General features: G+C 48.0%; 1 protein-coding gene across 2 annotated transcripts; it reads right to left on the bottom strand.

The window, feature by feature from the left end:
• Window positions 1–606: 606 nt before the first annotated feature.
• GDF10 (growth differentiation factor 10) lies at window positions 607–13,440 on the bottom strand. Of its 2 annotated transcripts, XM_054572336.1 has the most exons (4): window positions 12,870–12,979; window positions 5,351–6,276; window positions 3,228–3,415; window positions 607–709 (listed from the first exon to the last, which is right to left on the bottom strand). In XM_054572336.1, the coding sequence occupies exons 1-4, from the start codon at window positions 12,967–12,969 to the stop codon at window positions 679–681; spliced, it is 1,245 nt and encodes a 414-aa protein (XP_054428311.1). In that variant the 5' UTR covers window positions 12,970–12,979; the 3' UTR covers window positions 607–678. The 2 variants fall into 2 exon arrangements, with proteins under 2 accessions (XP_054428311.1, XP_054428310.1); XM_054572335.1 differs by lacking the exon at window positions 607–709 and having other exon boundaries at window positions 2,586–3,415; window positions 12,870–13,440.
• Between the last annotated feature and the right edge of the window lie 12,713 nt (window positions 13,441–26,153).

The following is a 26,153-nucleotide window of genomic DNA, read 5'->3' as shown; positions in this document are numbered from 1 at the left end:
TGTCTCCACCCTGGCCAGAGAAGAAGCATTAGTGTTAGGCTATCACTATGATGACATTTTATGAGTGAGTTAGACATATAGAAGCACTTATTGGGACAACTCAGGCAAAGTACTTGGTAGTATCTAGACTCAGTTTCCCAATTTGATCAACAAAATGGTTCTATCAGCTTTCCCAAGTTTTCTCTCTGCCTTAAATTTTCTAGCTCTCAGTTTTACTGTTTATATTTGTCACATGGACTAGTTTAATAAGGCCTTATCCTTTCAGAGGATGCATCACTTCAGGAATAGGGTCCAGTGGCAGGACACCACAGTGTTCTCTCCAAACTAAAACAGACCCAGTTGAACAACCTCAGGGACACACGCACACCTGGGCTGTGTGCTGGAACCTCTTGCTGTTGTGACAATGTGATACTGCTATTTTGGTTTTAAGGGGGAAAATTTTCCACACATAAGCTTTCTTTTTAAACCTTGCTTGTCTATGAGGTCATTCAGTGCCATTGTGACAACCATAACAGGTTGATAGTGGGGTCACTGGCCAGGAAACTTGAGGGCAGCACCAGCCACATAGGTCTTGAATCAGGCAACCTTGGTGTCAAAGCTGACATTGCTTCTGGTTTTTGTAAGACATGGGTGGCCATATTACTTACCCATACTGAGCCTGTTTTTCTGAAGCACCAACTAGGAAGTGAGTTGCAAGGTTGTTGTGAGGCTGAAAGAGATACCACATATAAACTACATAGTGTTCTATGAACAGAAGGGGTCACTGAAGACACTAACTCCTTCCACCAAACTCCATAGTAATCACCACTGAATACCATCCATCCCCCTGCACATGGCTGTATCCGGGGGTGGCCCTCCTAGCCTGCTCCCTCCACCCCCATAATCCAGAAATGAAACAGGAGTTCTAGGCTTTTAGGATGACTCATAAGATCTCCCAGAAACTGCAAATGACAGAAGGAATAAGATAGGACTATTACAGGACACCCAATTTTCATCAAGTAATGGAAAGGGAGCAGTTTGATGAGAGAAAATTGAAGGGAAGAAGAAAAAATAAGGAATATGATTTTGAGAAGAAAGGTGTTTGGAGCCTTAACAAGGCCCAATGTCTTGTACTTATTTTTTCTGTTAACTTATATCCTGTCATCTTCCAAAAAGGATTAGACATGATAAACCAAGAGCTAAGTTAGCAGACCCATATGAGACATCCCAGGAATTCACAGCAACTTGAAATTAATGATTTAGTCCCAGTACAATTCCTTCAGGAATAAGAACCACTCCCTTCATTTCACCTGATCTCTGCCAAGAGGCAGGACCACGTGCCCAGGGCAGCAGTTCACACACATGTTCCAGGACCATTTGGAGCACCTCAGAATCCACTACCTACCTGTTCTGGGTACTCTCTCTTGCCGGGTACTTTGCATCCAGTAGCTGCCATGCAACCTTTTTCAAAGGCTGCTTGGTTCTCCTGGAGCTACTCTGACTAACTGTGTAGACGGTCAAAGACCCAGGATTTTGTTCCTCTCTGCTCCACCCCGCTGAGGCAGCCTGGGGAGGGTCTGAACATCTAGCTCCCTCATCAAGGTCAGATTAACCTTGAGGTATAATTAAGCTCCAGAGCTCCCCACTGGGAATCCAGGTGAGGCTGAGATGCTTGGCCTCTTGCTCTCCAGTCCATACCTGTTTCTCCTGGAAGTACTTCCTTAGACATCCCTTGTGTAGGAACCCTGGTCTCAGGAGCCCAACCTAAGACAGGCATCTTGGGCTGCTTTTCTTTTTCTAAGTGTCCTCCTGGAGCTCCTGGCTTCTCAATATCCTTCAAGTAGGGCTGGGGGCTTTATCCTCCTCTCAGGTCCCAGCCAAATCACTTCTAGACACCCAGATTCTCCTTTCAAAATACTGGTCAATCAGCTTCAGCCACTACAGCTGTAAGCTGAAGGCAACTTAGAGACAAGGGAGATATTTGGGGGAGGCTAGTTTGGGATGGGTTGCTGAAGAACAAACAGAGTAACCTTTCTACAAACATGCACAGAGAGGAGCAGACACTCCAGTCCCTCTGGAGCTCTTGCATGCAGGAAAGACCCGAACCACTTACATTGAATCTCCTGGTTGAACTACTCCAAGTAAAAGATGTGTGACCAGGCAGCCACTGACGTTCCCTTTGATCTATCAGACCCTTCCCAATCGTTCACTGTCCCCTCCGAGGCTAAGGATGTGAGGAAGCTCTGTGAGGCCTGTTCTGCCTGGACAAGAGTGGGCGGGCAGGACTCTGAAGGGCATAGTAGCAGCTGGTTTCCAGAGTTTGAAGCAGAGATAAGGATGTGGAGATGGCCTAGGGGGGGCCTCAGGTGATCCTAAAGGAGGCTGTGTCCCCAGAAGCCACCCAGATGGCATGCTTATAGATGGGATCCATCAGTATTTTGGAATGAGTAACATTCAGTTTTCAAGATACAACTGTACCTTTAATTTATTAGCTTTCCATAAAAACACATAACATATACAATCTACAGTATAGAAAGTATAATTTATAAAAATATAAAAAAATCTTGATTATTTTTTAGTATTGCAAGATAGTACTGCATGTGTTATTTCAATAAGCGTGTTTAAACAATGCACTCTTAACCAGCATGATTACTTCTTTGGGGAACAATTACAACTCCCCTGCTTTTGTTTTAAAATAAAATATACATTAAGAAAAGAAGCCAAAATTGGTTATATGTGCACACTGTATGTATAAAAGCTTTTGCAGTGGAGTTTGAAAAAAAAATCCATTTTTACCATTATTTAGGCCCTGTTTCCCAGTATTGTGTGGCCCAAAGTGTCTTAAAGTGATTGTTTAAATGAGGTTATTTCCACGTGAAAGAAGCAAGTGTCCTCGGGTGTGTAGTCTTCTTTGAAGGTTATCAGATGATGACCACAAAAGCCAACGGTGTGGACACATTCAGTTTGCAGGCCTACAGGGCAGAGGGGATGGGCAGCCTTCAAGCCAGGGCTGATTCTCAGTTTCCTTCAGGGGGTTCAGGCTGGAATTTTAAGGGCTCAGTCACCAGCAATAAAAACCCCAGAATGATGTCCTAGGGGACAGATCCTTCTGTGATGCAGCAAGGTTGCCTGTGAGCTCTGTCCTGCCTTTGCAGCTGCACCCCTAGTCAAGCTCACTCCAGGGCTCCAGGGACACTACCGTGCAGGGCATGCGGTGATTTCCTTCCACCCTGGAGCACTGGTCTTACCGGCAAGCACAAGTCTCCACAGACATGTTGGGGTACACCTTCAAAACCACATTCCGATTCTCATCCAGGAAGAGGACCCCAAGAGAGTTCATCTTGTCGGGAACACAGCAGGGCTCTGGGATGCCTGGGACGATGCCCACGGCCCTGACAATGCTCTGGATGGTGGCGTGATTGGATGGGCGCACGATCTGCGGGTGGGAAAGGAGCAAGATTACTTCCGTACTCTGCCCTACCCACCCATTGTGCTATCTGCATGTCCTCAACTCAGCCCTTGGAAAAGGCATGGACCAAGAAGAAAGGGTGGTATTCCAGGGCTGGTGCCCCTTTCCTCTGGTCAGTCAGTCACAGACTAAGTCCCTGGGAGGTCTGCAAGAGCCTTGGGCCTTCTTGCCCCTCCAGCCTCTCCGAGGGAAGTCATATTGCCTACATAACACTGGCCACTTGGGGGCACCTGTTCATCACACATCCCAGAGAAGCACCTGGAACAGGGCAGAAGCAGTTAAAGAGGGAAGGCCTAAGGAAATGCCTAGCCAGTTTGGCCTGCGGTTTCTGAGTGTGAGGAATACAGACATGCTTCCATGTGATTGTGTTCCTAGCGTGAAGGGGAAGGCCTGCATATATGTGCATCAGTGCGATGGGGCTGGAAAATGACATCTCCTGGGAAGGTCTGACTGAGGTGTCAGGTGCTGCTTCACCCATGTCACCCCATTTTGACATCACATCAATTTCATGGAGTAGAAATTACCTGAATTTTACTGGTGAAGAAACTGAGGCTTAAAATGAATAGGAAACTTGATCACGACCCCAAGATAGCATATCCAGGTTTGGAAAACATGCTTGCTGGGGCCATACTGGCTCTCTTCCCCTCCCCAGACAGCCTCTCCCACCCAGAAGGTTCTGGGTCACAGCAGCAAACACAGAGAATGCTCTTCCTTAAGCACCTCTGACAAGATGAACAGGACCAAGCCACATGTGCTTTAGCTCACTGCCAACCAAAGAATTTTGTATTTTGTGTGTTGAAGAGAAAGGTCTTCTGCGTGGGAAGCAGGAGGAGAGCGGGGCAGGGACATCTGATTTGCTGGTGTCAGGCTGGTGTCAGGGAAGGTGGGAAGGCAGCCAGCCAGGCTGACAAGGTAAGTGCCGGGTCAGCCAGCTGAAGCTTGCTGAGTGTTCCTCCTGAATCTGCAAGACCCCGCCAGCAGATGCCTGTCTGCAGAGTACCTCCCTTCCTCTCACTTGCACATTCACAGCTTTGAGGAGAAGCCCCTTCATTCCCAAACAGGTGATGTTGCCCTACTTCTGGGTCTGGGATTTTCCAGCTGGCTGGTTTATTCAGTTTCAAACTGAATTTATGCACTGACTTCCTTTCTTGGAGGGGGACGGCATGACCCGGAATAAAACAGAGGAGCTAAGTTGAAGGAGAGGGTGCCCAGTGCCGAATCAACATCAGCTGGCTACTGGCTCACCACAGCTCCAGCAGCGGGAGACAGAAAGACAGAACCATGAGCAAGAGGGAAGGCAAGAACCTGAAAACATTTCCAGCACAATAGGTAAAAACCGCCCACTGCTGTGCATTCTGCAGATTGGTTCACAATGGGAGTTAGTTGTCCTGCAGTGCCTGCCCTGGGTGAGAGGAAGGCAGAGGGAGTCCTCCCTGAGAAGCCACTGAAACCAGCTCTGCTGGTCAGAGACATCAATGCTTTGAGGTCCAGTCCAGGAACAAAAACAAGAGCCTTGTTGAGGAGGGTGCTTTACAGGCCTGTCCAGTCTATAGGGGGCAGCATCTACTCAGCCTCTGTAGATTCTTGTTTTGTGGGAACACACACCTAAGGAGACGCATTCTCCCCTTTCCAAAAGAAGAAATGTTTCGATTTAAGGTTTATACTCAACCAAGTCATCATTTTTGAAAGCACAGCCCAACCATATCCATCTGTGAGCTGAAACCACATTGGGACCTCTGTCTACCTACCTAGCCCCGGCCTCCAAGGCCTCCAGTAGATGGGAGGAGTAATTATCCCTATTTTAGAGACAGTCAACAGAGGTCACACATAAGGCAGAGACTTGCTAGCAGGGGTAGTATGATAGTCACAATTAGACAATGGGCACAATGGAAAACACCCTACCTTGGGCATAGGAAACTCACACGCTCCTGCACAGTAGTAGGCATCGAAGGATTTGGGTGAGATGATCCATTCATTCCACCCAATGTCTGCAAAGTCCACCTTCAGGTACCTCCGGGAGCAGACCCGTGGCTCATCCCACTGCTTCCTTCGGGCTTTCTGCATTGTCTTTTCATCAAAGTGCAGCACCTGGGTTGAAGCCACGAACACATCCTGGCCCTTTTTTCTGCGGTCTTTGCGCCCTGGCCGGGGCTTCAGTGTCCGGAAGGGGCTGGGCCACAGTTCGTGCTTGTGGTAGTGCTGGGCACGGGGGGTTTGTGCTGGCATCTCATCCAGACCTGGCAGTTCATTGTCCTGGAGAGGCCCGGTTGCCTGCGTGGCCCGCCGGACTCGGGGATCTGTAGAGCTATTGGGGGCTGCACCAGGTTCCCGGTCTCCAGCCTGAAAGGGGTCATATCTCTGCAGAGTCACTGCTACACTATTGGGCTCTGAGATGGCCAGGTCATTGGCATAGATGAGAATGTAGGGTACATGGGGGCTGGGCCTAGGCACCCCAGGGTCCTTCTCCCCAGAATCCAGCTGAGCAGAGAGAAGCAATTCACCATCCTGGCGGGCAGCCTTGACTATAGGGGAGATGTCCTTGGTCTGCCACAGGGCCCGTGGTGGGGGTACCAGGGCCATGGCCCCCCGGAACAGCCCCTGTGTGGCCGTGTTCTGTGAGAGGCTGCGGAAGAGCAGGTGCTGGCGTGTGGGCAGACCTAGGGACAGCAGGCGGCAGGACGCATTCTTGGCCCTCTGCTTGCATGGCACCTCATGAGCCTGGGGCCACCGGGGCTCTGAATAGAAGTGGAATGTAGCCGTGAGGATCATTTCCGAGTCCTGCATGGAAGTCAAGTTGAAGAAATACAGGGTCTTCTGGTTGACCACTTCTGCGAGAGAAGGACAAAGCAGTCTATTAGGTTCTCTCCTGTACAGGTCCCCATGCACATAGGGTCTTCTAGGTGATACTAGGGCTGGGATGGAAGAGGAACACCCATTTAGGAAGCATTTTCAGGCCAGCCCAGCTGTCCTCATATAATTCTCAAATTAAACTGAGGGGGTACCCTTTGTTATCCTCAATGAATGGATGAGAAATTAAGGGCAGAGGTAGGGGACTGACAATATCTCATTGCAAAAAAGGAAATGTAGCTATAGACAAGGTAGGTGCTCAGGCCTGCTGGACCCTAAAACTTCTGTCAGGTCTCTCCCCTCCCCCTAACACACACACTCCAATGCCTCTTAATGAACAAATGAACACCTTCATTAATGAGGTAAGGGGATAAGGGGATCAGGTGTTCAGGATGGTTTAGGTTGGGTCCGAGCACTGTTGACAGCAGCCCATCCTGTATATTCACAGCCCTCTATTTTACAGATATTAAACGCAGCTGTTCTTCCAAATGGAGTGAAATAAGTAGACAGCCTCATACTTTCCCTGCATCATAAGTGCCTTCTGAAGGAAAATGGCCTAAAAAGCACAGTCATTTGGGTGTCTACTATTTGTTCAGTCTGAGGTTTATAAAGCTTGTTTTACAAAAACCAATTTTACAAAGGAAATCAGGGTTGCACAAGGCCACTCAATAGTATTTCCAATGTCCAGGTTGCACCAGAGGCCCAAACTGTGATTGGGACTGGGATCCCTCACACGGCACATTTGAAGCTGGAGAACACTCTGGCCCTTGCACCCTGGGCTGTCAGCCACCCCTCTCTCCTGCTTTTCTGGTTTTACCAAGTGTACCCCTAGGTCCCAAGGCCAAGACTCCTGGTCTGCAGCCCCAGGAAGCTGCCTGGCCTTGCAGCATGAATTCTCCAGATGGCTAAGTACTCTCCGGAGTTTGAAGGGGAGGAAGGGGTCATTCCGAGGCCTCCCTGGAATGCTGCAGACTCACAGGAGACCAGAGTAGCCAGGAAGGCTGCCTCCCTCCTACTGCCAGGGTCAGTCGGCTGGGAAGAGCTGGGAGAGGAACCGAGTTCCACACTGTGAGAATAAGTGTGTGTGCAGGGATGCTGAGCTCTACAATGGGTGTGTGCCAGGGCCACAGACTCTCTGACATATGCTCCCACGGTGTCAGATGGATTTTTTTTTTCTTACTAAAATCTTCAGATTAAGGTTGATTGTTTATGTTGGGAAGGAGGCATAATTCAATTGGGAATTTTTTAGTATTCTTAAGAAACTATGAGAGAAACAGGAAGAAAAAAACCACATCTACAGAGACCCTAAGCTAGTCAAGACACTCTAAAGACCCTGTTTTATGTAACTGTCAGAACAAACTCAGAGAGTTGAGGCAGCCCCCACACCCCCAGCAAGTTGTGGGCTGCTCCACATATAAGGGGCAGTGTACAGTCTTACTGCACATTTAAACTTGGCTTCCCCGAACACTGCAGCATTGAGTGTCAAGGTGTGGAGTCCTGCATATCTCAAACTTCTCTGATCACTGCCTTCCTCTCCTGGACATAGTTCAGAAAATCTGGAACAATGGGGCCCAGGAATTTGTATTTTAACCAGCATCCCAGGGGATTCTAGCCATCAGAAAAGGTTGGGAAGCTCTGGTGGGTAGTGGCTGTGTATCTGTTGCATCTGGATTGATCTGTGGGTGGGGTGAAAGTTCATCAACAATACAGCTCTCCCACTCCAACATGAGGCAACTCCATGGTACCCTGCTTCATTTGTCTTCATGTCATTTCCAAATATCCTGATACATATTTCTTTGTTAGTGTTTCTCTTTCCCCTAGAACACAAACTCCAAGAGAGTAGGGGTTTTTCCAGATTTTAACACTGCTGTATCCCTAAATCACAACACAAGGCCCATATCTCAGAAACATATAATGAATGATGGGAGAAGAGTAGGGTCTTTGCTAGCTCTGCCTACTTTAGTTAGCAAATGGCTCTACATTACAGAAACAGAACTCAAGCCTCCTGGAGATTTGTTCTGTCATCCATTGCCCTTCAAGCAGCCATCAGGATGACCAGAGTGAGAACCCCTGCTGAAGACACACGCACCAGCATTAGCTGGAGGAAGGAAGCACTGAGCTCGTCAGTGGTGCTGCAGAGAAGAGACAAGAATATGAACTGAGGGTCTTTTTTTCAGGCAGGTCCAAGAGTCAGGGTTTAAATCCTGCTTTCATCACTTACTAGCTCTGGGCCTTATGAAAGTCTTATGGAACATCTCTGTGCCTCAGTTTCCTCACCTGTAGGCAGAATAATTGTACGTACCACCTAAAGTTGTAAGATCATCTCTGGAGCTTGAGGCAGGGTGCCTAGCACCTAACACATGCTCAGAACATACTGGCCATGTGGCATCACGAGCTACCACCGCACTCAGGGTACCATGCACCTGTTCCCTGCCTCATGCCCAATGAAAGGCATCACCACCTGTCCCCCTCGCTGCCTAACAGGAGCCTGAGGATTCACAGGGCCTCTTCCTCCTGCATCTAAACAACCCAGTTCCTCTTGGCTTTGCATCCTGTTTGTCCACAACTATCCTTAACTCTGCATCCCTCCACCACTACTTCATCCAGGGCATGTCCTCAACTGCCACCGTGACCCCAGAGCACCGTCAGCCTTCAGATCACACTCATGCTTCTCAAGGAAATCATCCATAACAGGTGAAATGTTAATGTCCTTAGTACATAAAGAACCTCTACAAATCAGTAAGAAAAAAACCAAGAATCCCAATAACAAGAAGCAATTTCCACAAAAAAAGAAAAATGCAAATAGCAAATAAGCATAAAATCTAGAGTGACCAGTAATGAAAAAAGAAAGGTAACTTCAAATACACATATAACAAATTTTACCTGCATGTTGAAAATACGATTCTGAAAAACAGTATTACATATATACATATATGTATATATATAATCATATACACACATATACACATATATGTATAAAATGATATATACACACATATATACATATATGATATATAATTAATTTGTTCTATCTGGGTATGTGATTAGGGATGACTATTCAACTGTGATTTTCTATGATTTCTAGATTTTCTCCAGTAAGTAAGAAACTCTTTTATAATCTCTCTTTTCTCTTTCCTTTCTCTGTCCCTTAAGTCTCTCCTTCCTTCCTCCTTCCCCACCTCTCTCCTTCTCCTGCCTTCCCTTTCTCTCCCTCTCTCCCTTTCTCTCCCCCTCTCTCTTGCTCTCTCTCTTTCCCTTTCTCCCTCCCTCTCAAACTGTATATACACTGTATACTCCCTCACTGCCCATAGGAAACTCAAGACTTTGATGACCTGATTTGGCCCACTGGTCCACCTACTTCCCCTGCCTCTCTCCTCACCTTATTTCCTAACTGAAACCAAAGTCCTCACAGTCCCAGGCACACAGTGGACTGCTTCACTTCTGTAACTGCCTAAACACCATCTTCCCTTTTGGAATCTGGGGCCTCACCTGCTCTGTGAAGGCTTCACTGTTCCCTATCCAGGACCCCTTCCCTGATGTCCCTTAGGGCTCCTGAAGAATACCCCCAGCCCTTTGCCACTCCATCAGACCACCTATCCTGCAGCCCGTAGTCTTCTGCTTACTCCTACCTTCTGCTTCAACTCCTGAGCTTTCTGGGCAGGGCCAGCAGTCTATGCATCTTTGCATCATCTGAACTTACAGCACCTGCCACCTACTGAGGTGCTTAGGAAAGACATGGGGAACTGAAATGAATGTGGCTTTTGGCATTGTTAACATGTATGTATTACTATACATCTTTTAGAGATTAAGAAACCAAGCTAAGAGAGCTTAAGTAACTTGTCCAATATTACACAAGTAGGTGGGAAAGCTTAAATTTAAATATAGGTTATTTGGAGTGGGGGTGTCTAATCTTAATCCTTAGGATCAGGTTCAGAGGTCCTCTGCACTGATGGAGACTTAACAGGGAACAAATCATACTTCAGGGAGCAATGGAGGGGAGAGAGGAATGCCTGGAGTAATAATAATAGGAGATAATAAATTACTGACACATGTGTCAGGCATTGTTTTAAACATTTAATATATTTCAAATAATTTTTAAAACCTTATAAGAAAGGGAGAATTATTAGCACAATTTTAGGAGTGAAAAAAGCTGAGTTATGGGCAAGTTCAGTTCCTTGTTCAGATGAGTCTCAGGATTTGGACCCCGCCGACCAGCTCACAGCCTTTGCTGGGAACCTGAGCTCTGCAGCAAGAAATACAGTTTTGCTACAAAAAGGGTGGCAGGGACTGATGCTTCTGTTGTTAAGAGGAGGAACCACCCCACTGAGGTGGCCTCTGCCACCATCACAGATAAGACTTGTTACAGTTCCAGAGATGAAGCCCCCCACTGTTTTGTCTCATTCATAAGATGAGAAGTTCCTGCACAAGCTCATACCTCCTCACAGCTGGGCCAGGAATTAGGCACCTATGAAGGCTGGTGAGGGGCTGGGTGAGAAACAACTTAAGTGAATCAAGGGAGGGGATGAGGAACTAAGTTGCTAGGTCCTGCTCTATGCCATCTTATCCCACTGATTTTTCACACCCCACTGTACACACAAGAAAACTACGCTCAGAGGGGTAGAGTGATGTGCACCTTAGCACACAGCCAGTAGTTGGCTGTCCACTGGTTCCAAACAAGAATGTGAGATTAGTCAGACAGTCCCAGACTGGTTCAGAATAATCTCGCAAATTGTCTGTTCCACCCTCAGTTTTCCACAAGCTGGTAGTTCTGATGGAGCTGGGGGAGGGAGAAAACAGTTAAAAGAGCACTGGCTTAGCAGACGGGAGGTGTCAAGCATTGCTACTGTGAACAGCCCTGTCCCCTGCCTCAGCTTCCTTCTTTGTAAAATAGAAGAGCTATATCTGAAGGAATGTCTCAAGGTCTTTCTCAGGGCTAACATCCTATGCTTTACTGTTACTTATACTACCCCCATTCTGTGAAAACAGAAAGATAAACTGTGCATCTCCATCCCAGGGCTGCAGCAAGTGGGTGAGCTCACTGGGGATGCTCACTGCTTGTCGCAGCAATGATCTTGCCAGCCTTGCTTTCCTCAGATGCAAGGCTTTGAGGACTGACTTAATGTGTGCTAGGTCAAATCTACACATTTACAAACACTGCTTTGTACTCCCAAGGGAACAACAGGCACCACTGCTTAATCTGGCTGGGCCTGAACTTGGGGTTATACACATTACCTCATTTCATCTTCCCTGCGACCTTCCTTCCACAGGGAAAATACTGGCATGAACTTTCCATTTCATAGAGTACACTCAAGTCCACAGAACTTTAACAATCTGCCCAAGGTCACATCCATACTAGATGAATCCTGAGTGTCTTCGTTTAATAATGATGCTTCAAAAATGGACCACAGGTGGTGAATAAAAGGTACCAGGGAATATGAAGTTAGAGCCAGCTGACTGGAGCCCACCTAAATCTGCTCAGGGCAGAATGGGGGAACAGGGCCTCTCATGGCAGGTGCTCCCAGTACATGATTATGTGAGACTAAGCTTCCCATGCCTGGCTCTGAGGCCACAGATGTTACCTTGAGTCACACAGCCAATGATAAGGATGTCTGGCCCCAATGCTGAGCTTGTTTCTGATAGTCTTTCTCCTGATAAATAGCCTCCTTCCCCATGAAGGCTGCAGAGGACCCCTACCCACATTTTCTAGAATGGCACTCTGTGACCATGAGTAGTCGCCATGACAACCAGGGTCTTACCACCACATCTCCCACCGGGCTGCACCACGGGGACTAGAGTCAGCCCAGTCCAGGTGGACAGACAGCAGGTGGTATTCTCTGAGCAGGACAGGGAGAGCTGGGCAAGTGGCCTCTGTCCATATCCAATAAGGTGTGGAGAGAGGGGAAAGGATCTGCTCAGGTGGGTGGGGTGCCCCTGCCCAAGCTTCTGGACCCTTCCTCAAACCCCCATAGTCTGAACACTTCATGCCAATGCCCAGCGGGCCTCAATCCTGTGCACCCAAAGCTAGGCACCATAGGACCTTCTCAGTCCACTCTGTGTCCTCAGCCACCAAATCCACTACCTGTCCCCAGCTAGAGGGTCACATCCTCTGTCTGAGGCCAGTTCCTGGAACTTCTAGCACAGCTGCCTTATGTTCACCTGACATGCCCTCCTTATCTGCCAAAAGCCAATACAACTTACCCCTATGGTTCAGTTGTATTGAACCATACACAAATGGTTCCCCTCACCCATGAACTTCCCCAGCCCATTCTCATCTCCATCCTGTGCTTAAAGCCTTGTGTATGGATGGGGTGGTCTGTGTCCAGCAAGTATGACACCCTTTCAGGTTTGCCAGCACCCCAGGGACAGAAACTCCGTGTCACTTTGTGCTACTAAAGTGTCCCCACTGGAGGTTCAGGGACTGGCATAAAGCACTTGGTGAACAGTTAATGAAAGAATGAATGAATGAGACAATGAATAAAAGGAAGAGGAAAAGCTGAGATGCAGGGGTAGACGGATGAAAAAATGAGGAAAGGTGAGAAGGAAAAGAAGGGGCCTGGGGCTCCACTCTACTTACCCAACCGGGGCCTAAAGCTGCGGACCGTGTTGCCCCCTCCGGGACGTGCGCCCCTTCGGCTGTATTTCTCATAAAGCCGAAGCATGTGGACAGCGACCATATCCTCGGCGCCAGGACCCAGAGCGGCAGCCGTGTCCCCCAGGAACCGCCGGGGGTCCTTGTCCCTGGCCAGGCCATCGGTGGCCATGTGCCGGGCGTACCGGGCGGGAGCCGTGTGGCTGCCGCTCCCGTCCCTGAGCAGCAGCAGAAGCAATGGCAGCAGCGGCAGCAGTTGGGACCCCGGCCCTGTGCTGGTCTGAGCAGGGTCACGGGCCATGATGGGTGGCGGCGGGGAAGCTCCGGAGCCGGTAAGGAGAGAGAGCGCAGGCGCACCGGAGGCTGCGGACCGACCCTGCGGATGGAGGGTACACGGGCAGCCAGGGCAGCCAGGGGACGGGAGGAGGGGGGAGGGTTCGAGGTAGAGCGGGGCGGCCAACCTAGAGCTTGGTCCGTCCTCGCCGCTCGATCTCCAGGCCAGTGGTCACGGCAGTCCGGAGAGGCGCGGAGCGGAGCTGAGTGCGATCCGAAGCGCTGCCTCCACGGACTAGCCCCGCGGAACTTTGCAGCACAGAGAGTGGCGGGCTCGGCGGGTTCGAGAGGCGGAGCGGGGCGGGGCGGCCAGCAGTGCCTTCGGGGGAAACCCAGTTGCGCGTCCCAGACCACTGGACAGCAGGGGACGAGTCAGTGCCTGGCCGCTGCGGGTGCGTGCGCCAGTGTGTGGCGATGAGCGCGCGCAGGGGTATACGCTAGAATGTGGAGCCGGAATTGAGGGGGCGTGGGCGTGGGCGTGGGCGAGCGCGCTCCCCGCGCCCCTGCTTGGAACCGGAGAACCACAACCCCTGCGGCTCCTGTGTGTCGGCGCCGCAGCTTGACAGGAGCTAAGCGGGGGCCAGGAAGGGGAGGTGAGCCTTTGGAGGGGGGCCCGCCTGCCGGGTTGCCCCTGCAATGGCATGCGATGACTATGTAATTGCAAGATGACAGCTCTCCCGTGAGGACCCTGTGAGGACCCCGTGAGGGGGGGGTGGGGAGGGGGTGTGTGTGAGTCTGAGCCAGTGTGTGTCCAAAACGCAAGGGTGAGGGGAACGCGGACCCTACCCTCCCTGGTCAACCTTTGAGAAGAAAAAAAACCCTATTCCCAGAGGTCAGTCAACCAGGGCAACTGGAAGAAGATCCTGATTAAAGTTCAGAATCTTTAACTGACGTTTAACTGACCCGGGATTTGGGGACAATGATTCCAATTGTTGAAGGAACACATCGAAGAGCCTTGCTAATCTTTGGACATGTAGTCATCAGGGTTGTCCTGAAATAGGGCATGGTTTCAGATGGCTTTAGAAAACGTTTCTAAAGCATCAGGTTAGGAGACAGACAAGAAAGCAGTGGCTTTCCCTAGAAGGCTTTGGAGATGAAGTGAAGGTGTCATGAATCCCTGGGCCCATGGCCGCTCAGCCCAGCGCTGGGCAGAAGGCCCTGAACTTCATTTTGCCTTTAGCAGGGTTTCTTGTCTACAGATAGAATTTCAGGGGGTCTGGGAATTTGAGTGGGTAAAAAAATTACATCTTTATTTTCACTAACCTGTAACTGAAACTTAGCATTTCCTAATGGAAAGGCAGGCAGTCTAACAGTGGTATTAACATACCTGTGGCTTTGTCACCAACAACCACCACCCACAGATATTTTCATATCATATGGGAGTTGTTTCACATTTCTCAAAATATGTTTTTGGCTTGTCGCTTTTCTTAAAATAAAGTAGTTGTTAAACCCTCTGCTAGTTATTTAATGAATTATTTTAAAAGGTACATATGTTGCAAAGTTGTTTTTAAAAATATTTTGATAACCTAGCATATTAAAAACATTTTTTAGGAAGTCCATTCCTTCCCCAGATTAAGAAAGGAGTCTAATGCCCATACAAAAAGTTTATGAATTCTGCTGAGAGAAGGAAAGGACTCCTTTAAAGCCATGTTCTTCCAGTAGATCCAGGATCCTGCCTATGCTACACTTTACAGGACTATTTGCAAACTTGTGAACATGCTGTTCCCTTTACTTGGTAACTTTGGGCTTTTTGAGCCAAAATAGTTACTTTTCTTGGAGGGCTCACAATGCAATAATTGAAAAATTGCTGGAGAAAGCTTCTGTTGGTTTGTACCACACAACCCATTTATCATTTTTAAAAATCTTGCAGTGTCAAATTAGAGGCCATCCTATTAGAGGCCTCTGAACCTTAGGCCTGTAGATGTTGGAAAACTATAGAGAACCATATTATTTTTTTTTATAATTAGCACACATCCCATTCAACTTCCCATTCCTATAGTTCCCATTTGTTCTGTGAAACAGTTTTCAAAAAGAGTTTGTTGGAGGTGAGATGATCAAGTCCCAGTCTTGGACTTGATGGATCTCTCCTTATAAATGACCCACACCATCTTTTACTGCTCCCTCCCCCATCCCCAACCCCAACCCCACTTCCCTCTTCCATGTGCCCCTCACTTCCCCTCTGTCCCCCCTCCTCTTCTCCCCCAGAATGCCTCTGACCTGTACCAGCTGGGGGTAACCTCTGCTCATGGTTAGTTTTGTCTCTGCTGGGGCCATACACAATCGAGGTCTGTGAAAAGGAGAGTGAGTCTGCAGGAGGCCGGGACAAGCTGGGCTATTCTCGATCTGTGTCCATTAAAGCCTTCTTGCTCTCTAACTCATTCCCACTCCATTCAAGCCAGCCAGAGAGAGGGTCAGGCTTTAGCCAGTACTAAAATCTGTAGGGTACAGATTCTCTGACATTGTTGGGAAAGAATTAAGGCATCAGCCAGGGACGGCTAATATTTCTTGCCTTGTTTTACTGCTGAACAGCAGGACTGTAAAGCCTTGAACATTTGGAGCACTATGGCCCCCTTTCATGTAGCCGAGATGATGGGATAAAAATGTGTTTGGTGAAGCAATTCAGATTACCACTGGGTCATATCCTTGCTGGCTCCCAGCACAGCCTGAAAACAGCATTGCTAAGACAGAGACAATCACTGTGCAATTTCAGCTCATGCAGAACAGCTCGTGGAAATGAGGCTAATTGTGGAATTTGCCAATGAGAATGCTTTGTTTTTAATAGCTCAGGCTGCAGCTCTAAATAAAAATCAAGATGGGAGACTGGATTCAAGTCCTGAGAGCTATGATTTCTGACAGCTTCCTACTAAAATTATCTTAGTCCTGAGTGTATCAGACACTAGTCTTACCAGGGGTCTTGAGGTCTTAAACTTGCCAATTGTGGTGGAGTGTGCTCTCTCCAGGAAGGTGAGAAGTGTTGGGGGGCCCTCGGTTTTCCAGGCTTCTGTGCTGCACACTCTGGGGTAGCAGGGTTTCCTTAACCTTACAAAACCCTGAGGAAGGAGTGCAGAGACCCAATAGGTACAAAGCTCTCTGCCTGAGTAAAGGAGAACACAAACTCTGAGAACTCTCATTTGATTTCACCTGGAACCTGTCCCCCAATAATGCCACCTGAAATGTTCCTGAACAGTTTTTTTATGCTATTGGCCAGCTAATTTGTGGGAGGGTCAATTTGTGGCTCTGATTAGTTCTGTAACCCTGGATCAGCCCCATCATCTCTTTGGAGACCCAGTAGCCTCCTGTTTAAGTGAAAAGGCTGTCCCCCAGACTTTGTTTCAGCTCCCACACTCTATTCCTGGGTCTGTGGTCTCATGTCAACCAGTTCTTGAAGTGAGAGGGTATACATGAACCTTTGCAGTCAATTAAGACTATGTTCATGTCCCTCTTTTCACCCACATACCTAGCTGTGTGGCCTCAGGCAAGTTACCTGAGTTCTCTGGACCTTAGTTTCTTCAACCCTAAAATGGGGACATGCACACCATATTATGAGGATCATTGATAAGGTTTTAACATGAGATGGTACCAAATAGCACTGATACTTGTTCCTGCTCTTTTTTTATTTCTCTAATGTTCAAATGAGGTTTTAGCCTATCTAAAGTGAACCCAAATCCTAGGAAGTTTTTAAAAAAGATTTTAATCTATTTTTATAGAGAATGGGAGTGAGAAAGAGAGGGAGAGAAACATCAATGTGTAGTTGCCTCTCTTATGCCCCCAACTGGGGATCCAGCCCGCAACCTAGGCATGTTCCCTGACTGGGAATTGAACCGGTGAACCTTTGCTTTGCAGGCTGGCACTCGATCTACTGAGCCACACCAGCTAGGGCCATGTTTCAGGAGATTTGATGATAGGTTCAGCCGGACCATTCATTGCTCTGCAGATGAAATCTATTTCTGAACACACGGTGCCAAGAGCTGGAAAAGAAAGGAAAAGGAGAGAATGTTTCCTCAATTAGGAAGTCATAGACCTCTACCAATGAGCATTTATTACAGTATCTGTGGGTCCTTGTCAATTACAAAGATGATTCATAGAGCTTTTCATGTAGTTTTCCCAAAACTCGTGGCCCTAAGGACAAAAGAAATGCTGGAGAGTCCCCGTTCCCATTTGGGGCATGAGTTTTGAAAGAGTGGCTGGAGAGCTTGCTGGGGTGCTAGAGACAAGAATCCCAGGGCCTCCCCAGGCCTCTGGACCCAAGTGCAATAAATCTGTGAAATAACAAGCACAAAGGGCTTTATAATCAATGACAGATTTTCTTTTTTTTCCGGCAATATCCATCCGTGGAGTTACCGTTTTATAGGGAAATAACTACCCACTTTGTGCCTCCTCCTCAGTCCATATTCTCTTTCTTAAACTTTGGAAAAACTTTGAGAATCAAAGTGAGCTCCTTGGAGAACTGTGGCAAGAGAAAGTATGACTTCCCCTGGGCGGGAACCCAACTCTCCCGTTACTTCCTAGGGTGGCTCAGGCCATTCATTTCTGTTTTGCTAAAATACCCGTGACATGTGAATAAACCAGGATTACAGAACATTGTCTCAGGCAGTAATCTGAGCCGGCGTGGGCTCTGGTTTGATGAAATATGGTGCTCTCTGAGCAAACATGGGAATTGGTATTACTTCTTGTTAAAGCTGAACAGTGGGACTATTTAGAACTGAAGCATGAATGCTGCACTGTGGGGAGTGACAATTTGAAGGGAGCTGATTTGGGGGAGGGGGACAGTGGTGTGTGTGAGTTGGCCAGAGCAGGCCAGTTAGGGGACGTCTGCGGGGCAGGCAACTGAAGGGACATGTTAGGAATGAGGACCCCTTGTTAGGGCCTGCAGTCTCCTTAAGACCCCAAGATAATCCTCCCCAAAACCTTTGCAAGAGGGACAAAGCCTTACATCTTTGTCCTGCCATTCAAGACCTTGTCATTGGGTCTGTCTGTCTCAGTCTGTCTCTGTCCCTGGAAAGCCTCTCTTCAGTCTCTTCCTGCCAGTCCTCTCATACCCCGGAATTCAGAAGAGCCCACATCCTCCCAGCACACATTCCAGCTCCCTTCTGCCACGCTTTCCTACAGACGTCCTGGGGCGCACCACACAATGCCTCTTCCAGGACCTAGGCCCTCATTCTCCAGCTGCCAGGACAGTTGTGTGTGGATGGCTCACAGCTGCATCTCTCCCCAAGCATTACCCCGAAGCAAACCCAAAGCTGGGACAGTGCAAATGCGGTGATTAGGCCCTGAAGGGTGCAAAGGCCTGGCCCCCTAGCTCCAAAGCAGGACAGCTCTGAATGGCTATCCAGCTCCAAGATTCCCCACAGGCTCTGCCAAGACCTGTTGCAGCTGCTTCACATTTACCTTCTCCCTCTGACCAATCTGGTTCCCACAAGCACTCTCCCACAAATCCTTGCATGCACATTTTTTTTATCCCAGTGTATATTTCTCAGTTCACTTGACTTAAGACATCAGAATGGATGTGAGAAAAATGGGTGCTAACATGGGATCTGAGAGCTGAGACATCTACTGCTCAATGGCAAAGAGAACTCTATTGGTGTGGCTGTAGCCTCTGCAGTGGTGAAGTGGAGAGTTTAATATCTCATATTTTAAACATTCAGGGGAAGTGATTATTAGAAAAACAATGGAACTGGTTGGCTCTTACAGAGTGAGGTGGATTCACGGGAAATTGATAATAAAAGTCTGAGAGTTATTAATCACTGATTTAAGGCAAAGTGTGCAAATCAGATAACCTTCTTGGCAGCATATAAACAAACCTTCACCTTATAGCAGGTGCAGTTGGGCCCAGGACTTAGATATGAAGATAGCAGGGCTCCAGTTATGCTTGAATTCCTCAACCCCAGGAATTATGCTATGCCAAAGTCAGGGCCCTCGATGGGCAGGAGAATGACTCTAATACCTGGGATGGGAGCATCTTGGTTAAGGCACTTGAGACCTTAAAACTTGACACCTGCTTACGTGCTCTAGGCCTGAGGAAGTGACCCATTGCTCCTATCCCCCACCTTGCTTGAGGATGAAGCAGGCACCTTGGAGACCTGGGTAAGACACATGTGCTCCAGAGGATGGGAGACAAAGCCATGAATTTTCAGTGGACTGCTGTATAAATGAGACTATTAGGAGACTAGTGGTTTGAGAATGTTGGACATCCCCTCCAAAGTAGACAAGACACTATTATGTCTTGCATATTCCATCTCTGGAAAGGAATCACAACTCCTGGTAGGCCTTTTGGGTTTTGGAGACTACAAATTCTGCTGTTGGGAACACTACTCTGACCCAGAGGTACACAGAAAGCTGCCAACCTTGAATGAGACCCAGAGCAGGAAAGGACTCTGCAGCCCTAATTCTTGGACTAAATAACCTGTCAGACCCTGTGGCATTGGAGGTACTGTGAAGGAAAGACTTCATGTGCAGTTTATGGCAAGGCCAATAGGAGCAAGATTTTGGAGCAAGGGCCAGCCATCTGTAGCAGAGAAGGATATGCCATTGGAAAAGCAACTTCTGAATTGCTGCTCGACAGTGGTAGGGAATCAGCGCCTAACATGGGATGTCAGGTGACCTTGCAACCAGAATTACCCATCATGAGCCATGGTCTCTTAAAACCACCAAGTGATGGGTTTGGTCAGGTACAGTAGTAATTCTTCAAAGATGAAAGTGGTCCATCTGAGATTGGGCCTGAGTAGTGCTGGGATACAATGAAACTGCATGAGCAGGTAGCTCAGACATCCATGCTATCTGCAGAAAAAATGGAGTCAGGCTCCCCCTGGATGTCCTGGCAACTCAGATAAGCAGTATTCCAATAACCTTGAGAATGGGCCCACATGCTCAGAATCACACTTTGTTATATAATATCTTGGTACTCTGCTGGCTTTGTGTGCATTTAGTATATAAGGGGGTTGGGACTTCCCGTGGTACAACACATAGCTTGTGGCATGTGTGGATGGCTCCACCCTTGAATAAAGGCATGTCAGGCATTCCCACAGTTCCATGAATTCTTCTGTCTACCCAAATTCTGTGTAAAACTGCCTGGCCTTGAAAGGCTGCAAGACACCATCCATCACTGTTGCACCTATGCTTGTCTTTCAGTTTATACTTACGGTCACATACAGATGAGGTCTCCTATGATTAACTGCTTGAGAAGGAAAATGTATGAGCTTGGGTTGTGGATGGGTAGGCCCAGTATGTAGGTACAAACTGAAAATGAACTTCTTCATTGCACCCTCACTGAGGGGTGGCTCTGAAAAAATAGAATGAGAAGAAATCCTCCTGTAGGCAGAGTTTTGGGGGACACACATGGTCATCCACTTTGTGAGGAAATAAAAGACATCTGAGGTATAAGTAGATACATGGGCGGTGGCAAGTGGTTGAGTTGGTCAATTGGGGAACTGAAGAAAAAAGACAGAAATATCAAGGATAAAGAGATCTGAGGATGTGGCAAACAGCTAGATGTATAGGAGTGGGCAGGCAGGGAGAAAATTTTCTATTGCATGTCAGTGTCCACCGGAGAGCACTCGCTGTGGAAGAGGCACTAAACAACCAAGGAAATAATACAGCTTGATGTCAAACAGTCTCTGTCATCAGCCAGTCCAGCTCTAGCAACTGAGGTTGTGAATGGAGCAGCCATGCAAGAATGGAAGCTATGCATAACACAACAGCATAAGCACATGCTAACCACAGCTAATCTACTTCCTGTTACTCCCATCATCCAGCCTACCAGCAAGGGAGACCAGTGCTATGTCCCTGCTATGGCACCATCCTTGGCTGAGCAGAAGTTATTTGGTAGAAAAATAATTAATTGGACTCTTTCTGCCCTGGAAGGAGCAATGATTTATCTTGACTAAAGTCTACGCATATTTGGCTGTGGTTTGCCATTCTTTCCTTCAGAGCCTCAGCCAGAACCATCAACCTTACAGAGCACTGGACCAAGGGGTACACTTTATAGCAAAGGGAGCACTGAGGTGGACATGGGCTAGTGGGATCCTTCAGTCCTATCACTTCTCACCAACTGCTGGCCTCAGAGAAGACTAGAAAGTGTAGCCAAAGAACTGCCTTAAGATGATACTCTGAGAGGATAAAGTTCCATCCTCCCGTACTTAGTACACATTCTAACTCAATGACCAGTACATGATGCTGTGCCCTCCACTGGTAGAATATGTGGGCTCAGGAACCAGAGCATAGAATAAGGAGTGGCCCTACATTACATTGCTCCCTTTGGCCCACTAGGAAAAACTGCACTGCATGAAGCCATGATTCTAGACCATGACACATAGCAGTATTAATTTTCCATGTTCAGTGACACATACTGCCTAGAAACCAGTAGGGAAAGACAGTAGTCACCATCCTACATGGATAATTGGCCTTGTGCTGCTACACACTTGGCCAGGGAGGCTGTGTTTAGCACCCAGGTGGTCTGCTGGGACATCTCCTGGTAATCCCTGCCTGATTTGGATGGCACAAAGACATAAATGTCTACATAAATGGTCCACAGCTTAGGTGTGGTGGCCTCCACAGGTAAAAATATGGGTCACCCCACTAGGCTATCCCTCTGGACTAGCAGAGGTTTTAGCCAAGATCGAGAAGAATCTCGAATGCATAGTAGAAGAGGGAGATGATGTGTACCAGCGGTCTTGAGCCCAGCTTTCCAGTGGGAGTCATATTCATTCCTCTCACCTTCCTCTTGTAAGTTTTCCCAGGAGAGGAGATCAAGCAAAAACCTGGAGAAGCTATTTCCAGATAAGGTGAGATTGTGATAAGAAGCAAATGGACCAAGCTACATAGAAAGCAGACTGTATCGGTGCTGTGGTGCTGCCCAGCTCCCCGTTTGGGATCCAACACCACCTACAGAACCCAACCCCTCTGTTGTCTGGAGTGTTGTCTGCTGATGGCTCACCGATGAGACCCTCCCCAAGAACTGCTCTCAGCTCCTTGGAGAGCTTCCCTACTGGTGGTCATGTCTCCTTTGCCCCAATACCACCTGTGTCCTATGGCTGGTCTATGTGGTGGTACAAAGGTCTGGGCTCCCTTGTCTTAATTTGGACCTTTCCAAGGGGCCATTCTAGCTTCAGAAGCCCTCATGGGAGCAGCAACAGCCCCCATTGAACCACTTTCAATTCAGCTCCCCACCTAGTTCAGCTTGCTTTTGCATCATTCACAGGTGATGTTCCCACAAGTCTTCCCCTCAAACCTGCTGCACTAGAATCTCCACCTCTGAGCCTGGTTCCTGGGCAGCTGAACATGAGACAATGACCGTTAGGCATCCATGGTGACAGCTGCTTGCTTTTAATTCTGTTTCAGTCCTTCCAAGTGAAATATCATTTTTCATCTGCTATTTCTTCCACATCTCTCTCATAATTACTACTTCCTCTTTTTAATCCAGAAGAACAGGCTGCAGGTACAGATTTGGGAATTTATAAGCTCAAGTTGCTTTTATTTATTTTATGGTGAACTTCTATTTATAACAAGGAATGCTGAATTTCCATTTTTTACTTGAGTTATAAAGGTTGTATTTAAAATAAATTTAAGTATAAAAAGAGTGAACTGGTTTGAAGAAAAAAATACTAAGTAAATGACAGTTGTGGCAGGAGCTGTGAAGGTAGTTAACTGAAGGAACGTCCCTATATCAGGCAAAAAAAAAACACCCTGCAAGAATCAGCCCACAACTTCATTTTTTGTGAGGCCCCCCAACTCTGCATTAAGCAGACATAGTCACTCCTTCCTATAAAACGCATCTCACTGTGTACAGTGGTCTGTTTCCAGGTCTGATTCTACCACACTGGCCAGCTACTGCCTTGAGTGCTGGGTCTTTCTCTTACCCGCTGTTATAACTCTAGTACCCAGCATAGCTAAGAAGTCTAAGATGGCATCTAGAACCCCGCTCCCAGTGTGCATGTCTATATAATCCCACCCTTGAGGGAGGGTGGGACCTTGGAATATGACATATGCCATTCCTGTAGTTAACTTATGTTATATGGCAAAAGTGACCCTTCACCTTTTTTTCTTTCTGCTTGTGTAATGACGGCCCCAAATCAGATGATTTTGAAATACTCAAAATGGAGATTATCCTGAGTGGGCCTAACTTAGGCAAAAGTTGTTAAAAGAAGGCTAGGCCCTTCATGAAGAGAGTGCCTCCTTCTGGCCTTGAAGAAGCAAGTTGCCATGTCGTGAGAGGGCCCAGGAGGGAACCACTGGCCTCTAGGGGTGAGGAGCCACCCTGATGAAAGCCAGCAAGAGAGCAAGGCCCTCAGTCCTCCAACCCCATGGAGGGGAACAGGACCTCAGGCTCCAGAAAGGATGGCAGCCTGGCCAACATCTATGTGGCCTCCTCTGAGACCATGATTGGAGGACCTAGTTAAGCCACACTGGATTCTGATCCATGGAAGGTGTGTGATAATAAATGTATATTATGTTAAGCCACTAAATCTGTGGAACTTTCTCATGCAGCAATAGCAAAGCCTCACAGCAACTTCAATAAACAGTGGCTGAATGAGTGACCAAGCTGGATGAGTCGATGCTCACCAGCTTCTGGCCTGTTCTTGGAGGTGAGACTTTCCCACCATGGGGAATGGGGTGAGTGGGGAGGGAAAGTTAGTGTCTGCAAAATCTGTGAATTGCCCCCTTCCCTCTCATGGTGCAGATGAGGCGCAAGTCCAAGCAGAACTTTGACCTCAATCTTTTTGGAAAGGGGAATCTTAGCTGCACTATGGGGTGCTGGTCAGTGTACCTGCTCCATGACTGGGTCATTCCCTGGAAGACATCACAGTCTTGCCTCTCATTTCTGACTGTGGCTACCAGTTGATCTCCTGGACTCTGCTGGCTTCCTCACAAGATCTGAGCTGAGGGTGAGATGGATCTGCTGCTTCTCTCATGGATCCTCTGGTCCCAGGGCAGAGCACCTCTTCCTCGCTGCCCTGCTATTCCTTCATCCTGCACCTCCACCCTCAGCCCCTGGAAAGCCCTGGCCTCTCCAGCCCACACTCTAGCTCACCTCTAATCCTCAGCACTGGACCTTCCCCAGGACACCTGCCAGTCCTGACCCTGTGGATCCAGACCCCTAATCTGGTTCCAGGCTACTGGCTCCCTGACTCCCCCAGCCCCACACCAACATCTCCGCTCTGCTTCTCTCAGCTTGTCTTTCACACCTTCTCTCCCAACCTCTACGTCCACATCTGCCCAGCTGCCCTTTCCTCAGTGGACTACATGACATCTACATTCCTGAAGAAACTGAGACCCCTGCCGGAGACATCTGTTGTTTTGCTTGCTCTGCATGGCTTCTCCTCTTTTTTGACGCAGGACTCTTCTTCATGTGAAGGAAGGTTGCCCCCCATACCACACATGGGGCTCAGTGGGTTTGCCTGCCTTATCAGTGAGCTGGGTTCATGACCTAGCCAGTCCTAACACCTATCCTGGTTACAGTGCATCTTAGGGAGGAAACCCAAGCTCATCAGTCACTGTTCTATAGGAGTTTTCTTAGCAGAGTTGATGGGAAAAGCCCCATTCTTTAGATTGCTCAAGTGGAATGACGTAAGGCCAGACCTGCTGCTGCTAGGTAGCACAGAGAGACTTATCTCTGATAGAAGGGACTTGAGCCAGCTGGTAGGGAGGGGAGCATGGGATGAAGACACAAGGGAAGGCATGTATTAGTTATCTATTGCTGTGTAACAAATTACCCCAAAACTTACAGTGGCGTAAGACAATACATGCTTATCTCATAGTTTCTGTGGGTCAGTAATCTGTATGTGGCTTAGTTAAGGGTCTTTCTCAAGGCTACAGTCAAGGCGTTGGGTGGGACCACAGTCGTCTCAAGGTTCAACTAGGGCAGGATCTGCTTCTCAAATTCCTCATGAGGTTATTGGCTGGATTTAGTTCCTCATGGGCTTTTGGGCCTCTGGCCTTCATTTATGGCTCTATTCTAATCTCAGGTCTCTGCACTTACTCCTCTACTTCCCTTCCTGGATGTATCCATCCAACTCCCCGTTCTGCATCTGCACCCAGACCTATGTCTGCATCACAGGCCAGTCTTTCCCATTGGCTTCTAGAGAGCAAACTTTTTCCTGGATCTTATGCATTTCCCTTACCTTTTCTTGTGATGAATAGGACCACATATTCAGACCTGAAGCTTCAGGTTCCTTGCTGGTTCTCCCCTCTTTAATCACATACTTAAACTGCTGCCAGTCCTGAAAAGCTTGTCTCCTAAACATACCCCATCTGCCCCTGTCCATACACATGAACATCTTATCCATGCCTTTGTCTGACTTTACTACCAGTCCCCGTCTGGGTCCTACTCTCTCATTCCTCTCTCCCCATGGACAACAGAATGATCTTTCTAATGCCAGAGTTGATCTTGTCACTCTCTTGAAGATAAGACATTGACTTCCTTCACTCTTGGCATGTCCTCACTTTGTAAAGTCCTCACAAGTTAGCCTCACCCAACACCATTCCCCTTTCTTCTTTACTGTCTCCTATTGGCATCTTGGTTTTGCTGACCATGCTCTTCATTCTCCCAAGTACAGACTTCTTAGCTTTTCTCTCAGCCTGAAATGTTCCTTTACCCAACATGCACCTGTCCAACTCTCTCCCAATTCTCACTTTTAAGTTTCAAGGTCAACTTCTATCTTTCCCAGAAGCCCGTGAGAACTTTCCATGCTTCCAAAGCCAGTCTTTTTCACTCTAGGAATGAGATGTGCTCTAGACGGCCCTGTGTGGAGGCGTTCCTGCCTGTTCTCCATTCCATACACTGGGAGTTCCTGGGAGACAGTGGCTGATGAGTGTCCAGTGTCCAGAAAGCAAAAGGGATCTGCTCCAGAGCCATAGGAGTGGAGAAGAGGACACTGTTGTGTGGGGCTGATACTTCTCCAGCCCTCAGCCACCCCTCTGCTCTCACCTCCCTCCTGCTGG

Source organism: Pteronotus mesoamericanus, unplaced genomic scaffold (assembly GCF_021234165.1).
Source record: "Pteronotus mesoamericanus isolate MK-2021 breed Mesoamerican mustached bat unplaced genomic scaffold, CSHL_Meso_final contig_230, whole genome shotgun sequence".
Taxonomy (NCBI): Eukaryota; Metazoa; Chordata; class Mammalia; order Chiroptera; family Mormoopidae; genus Pteronotus; species Pteronotus mesoamericanus.
Note: the sequence above shows the minus strand (reverse complement) of the source record. Positions and strands in the feature narration are given on the sequence as shown.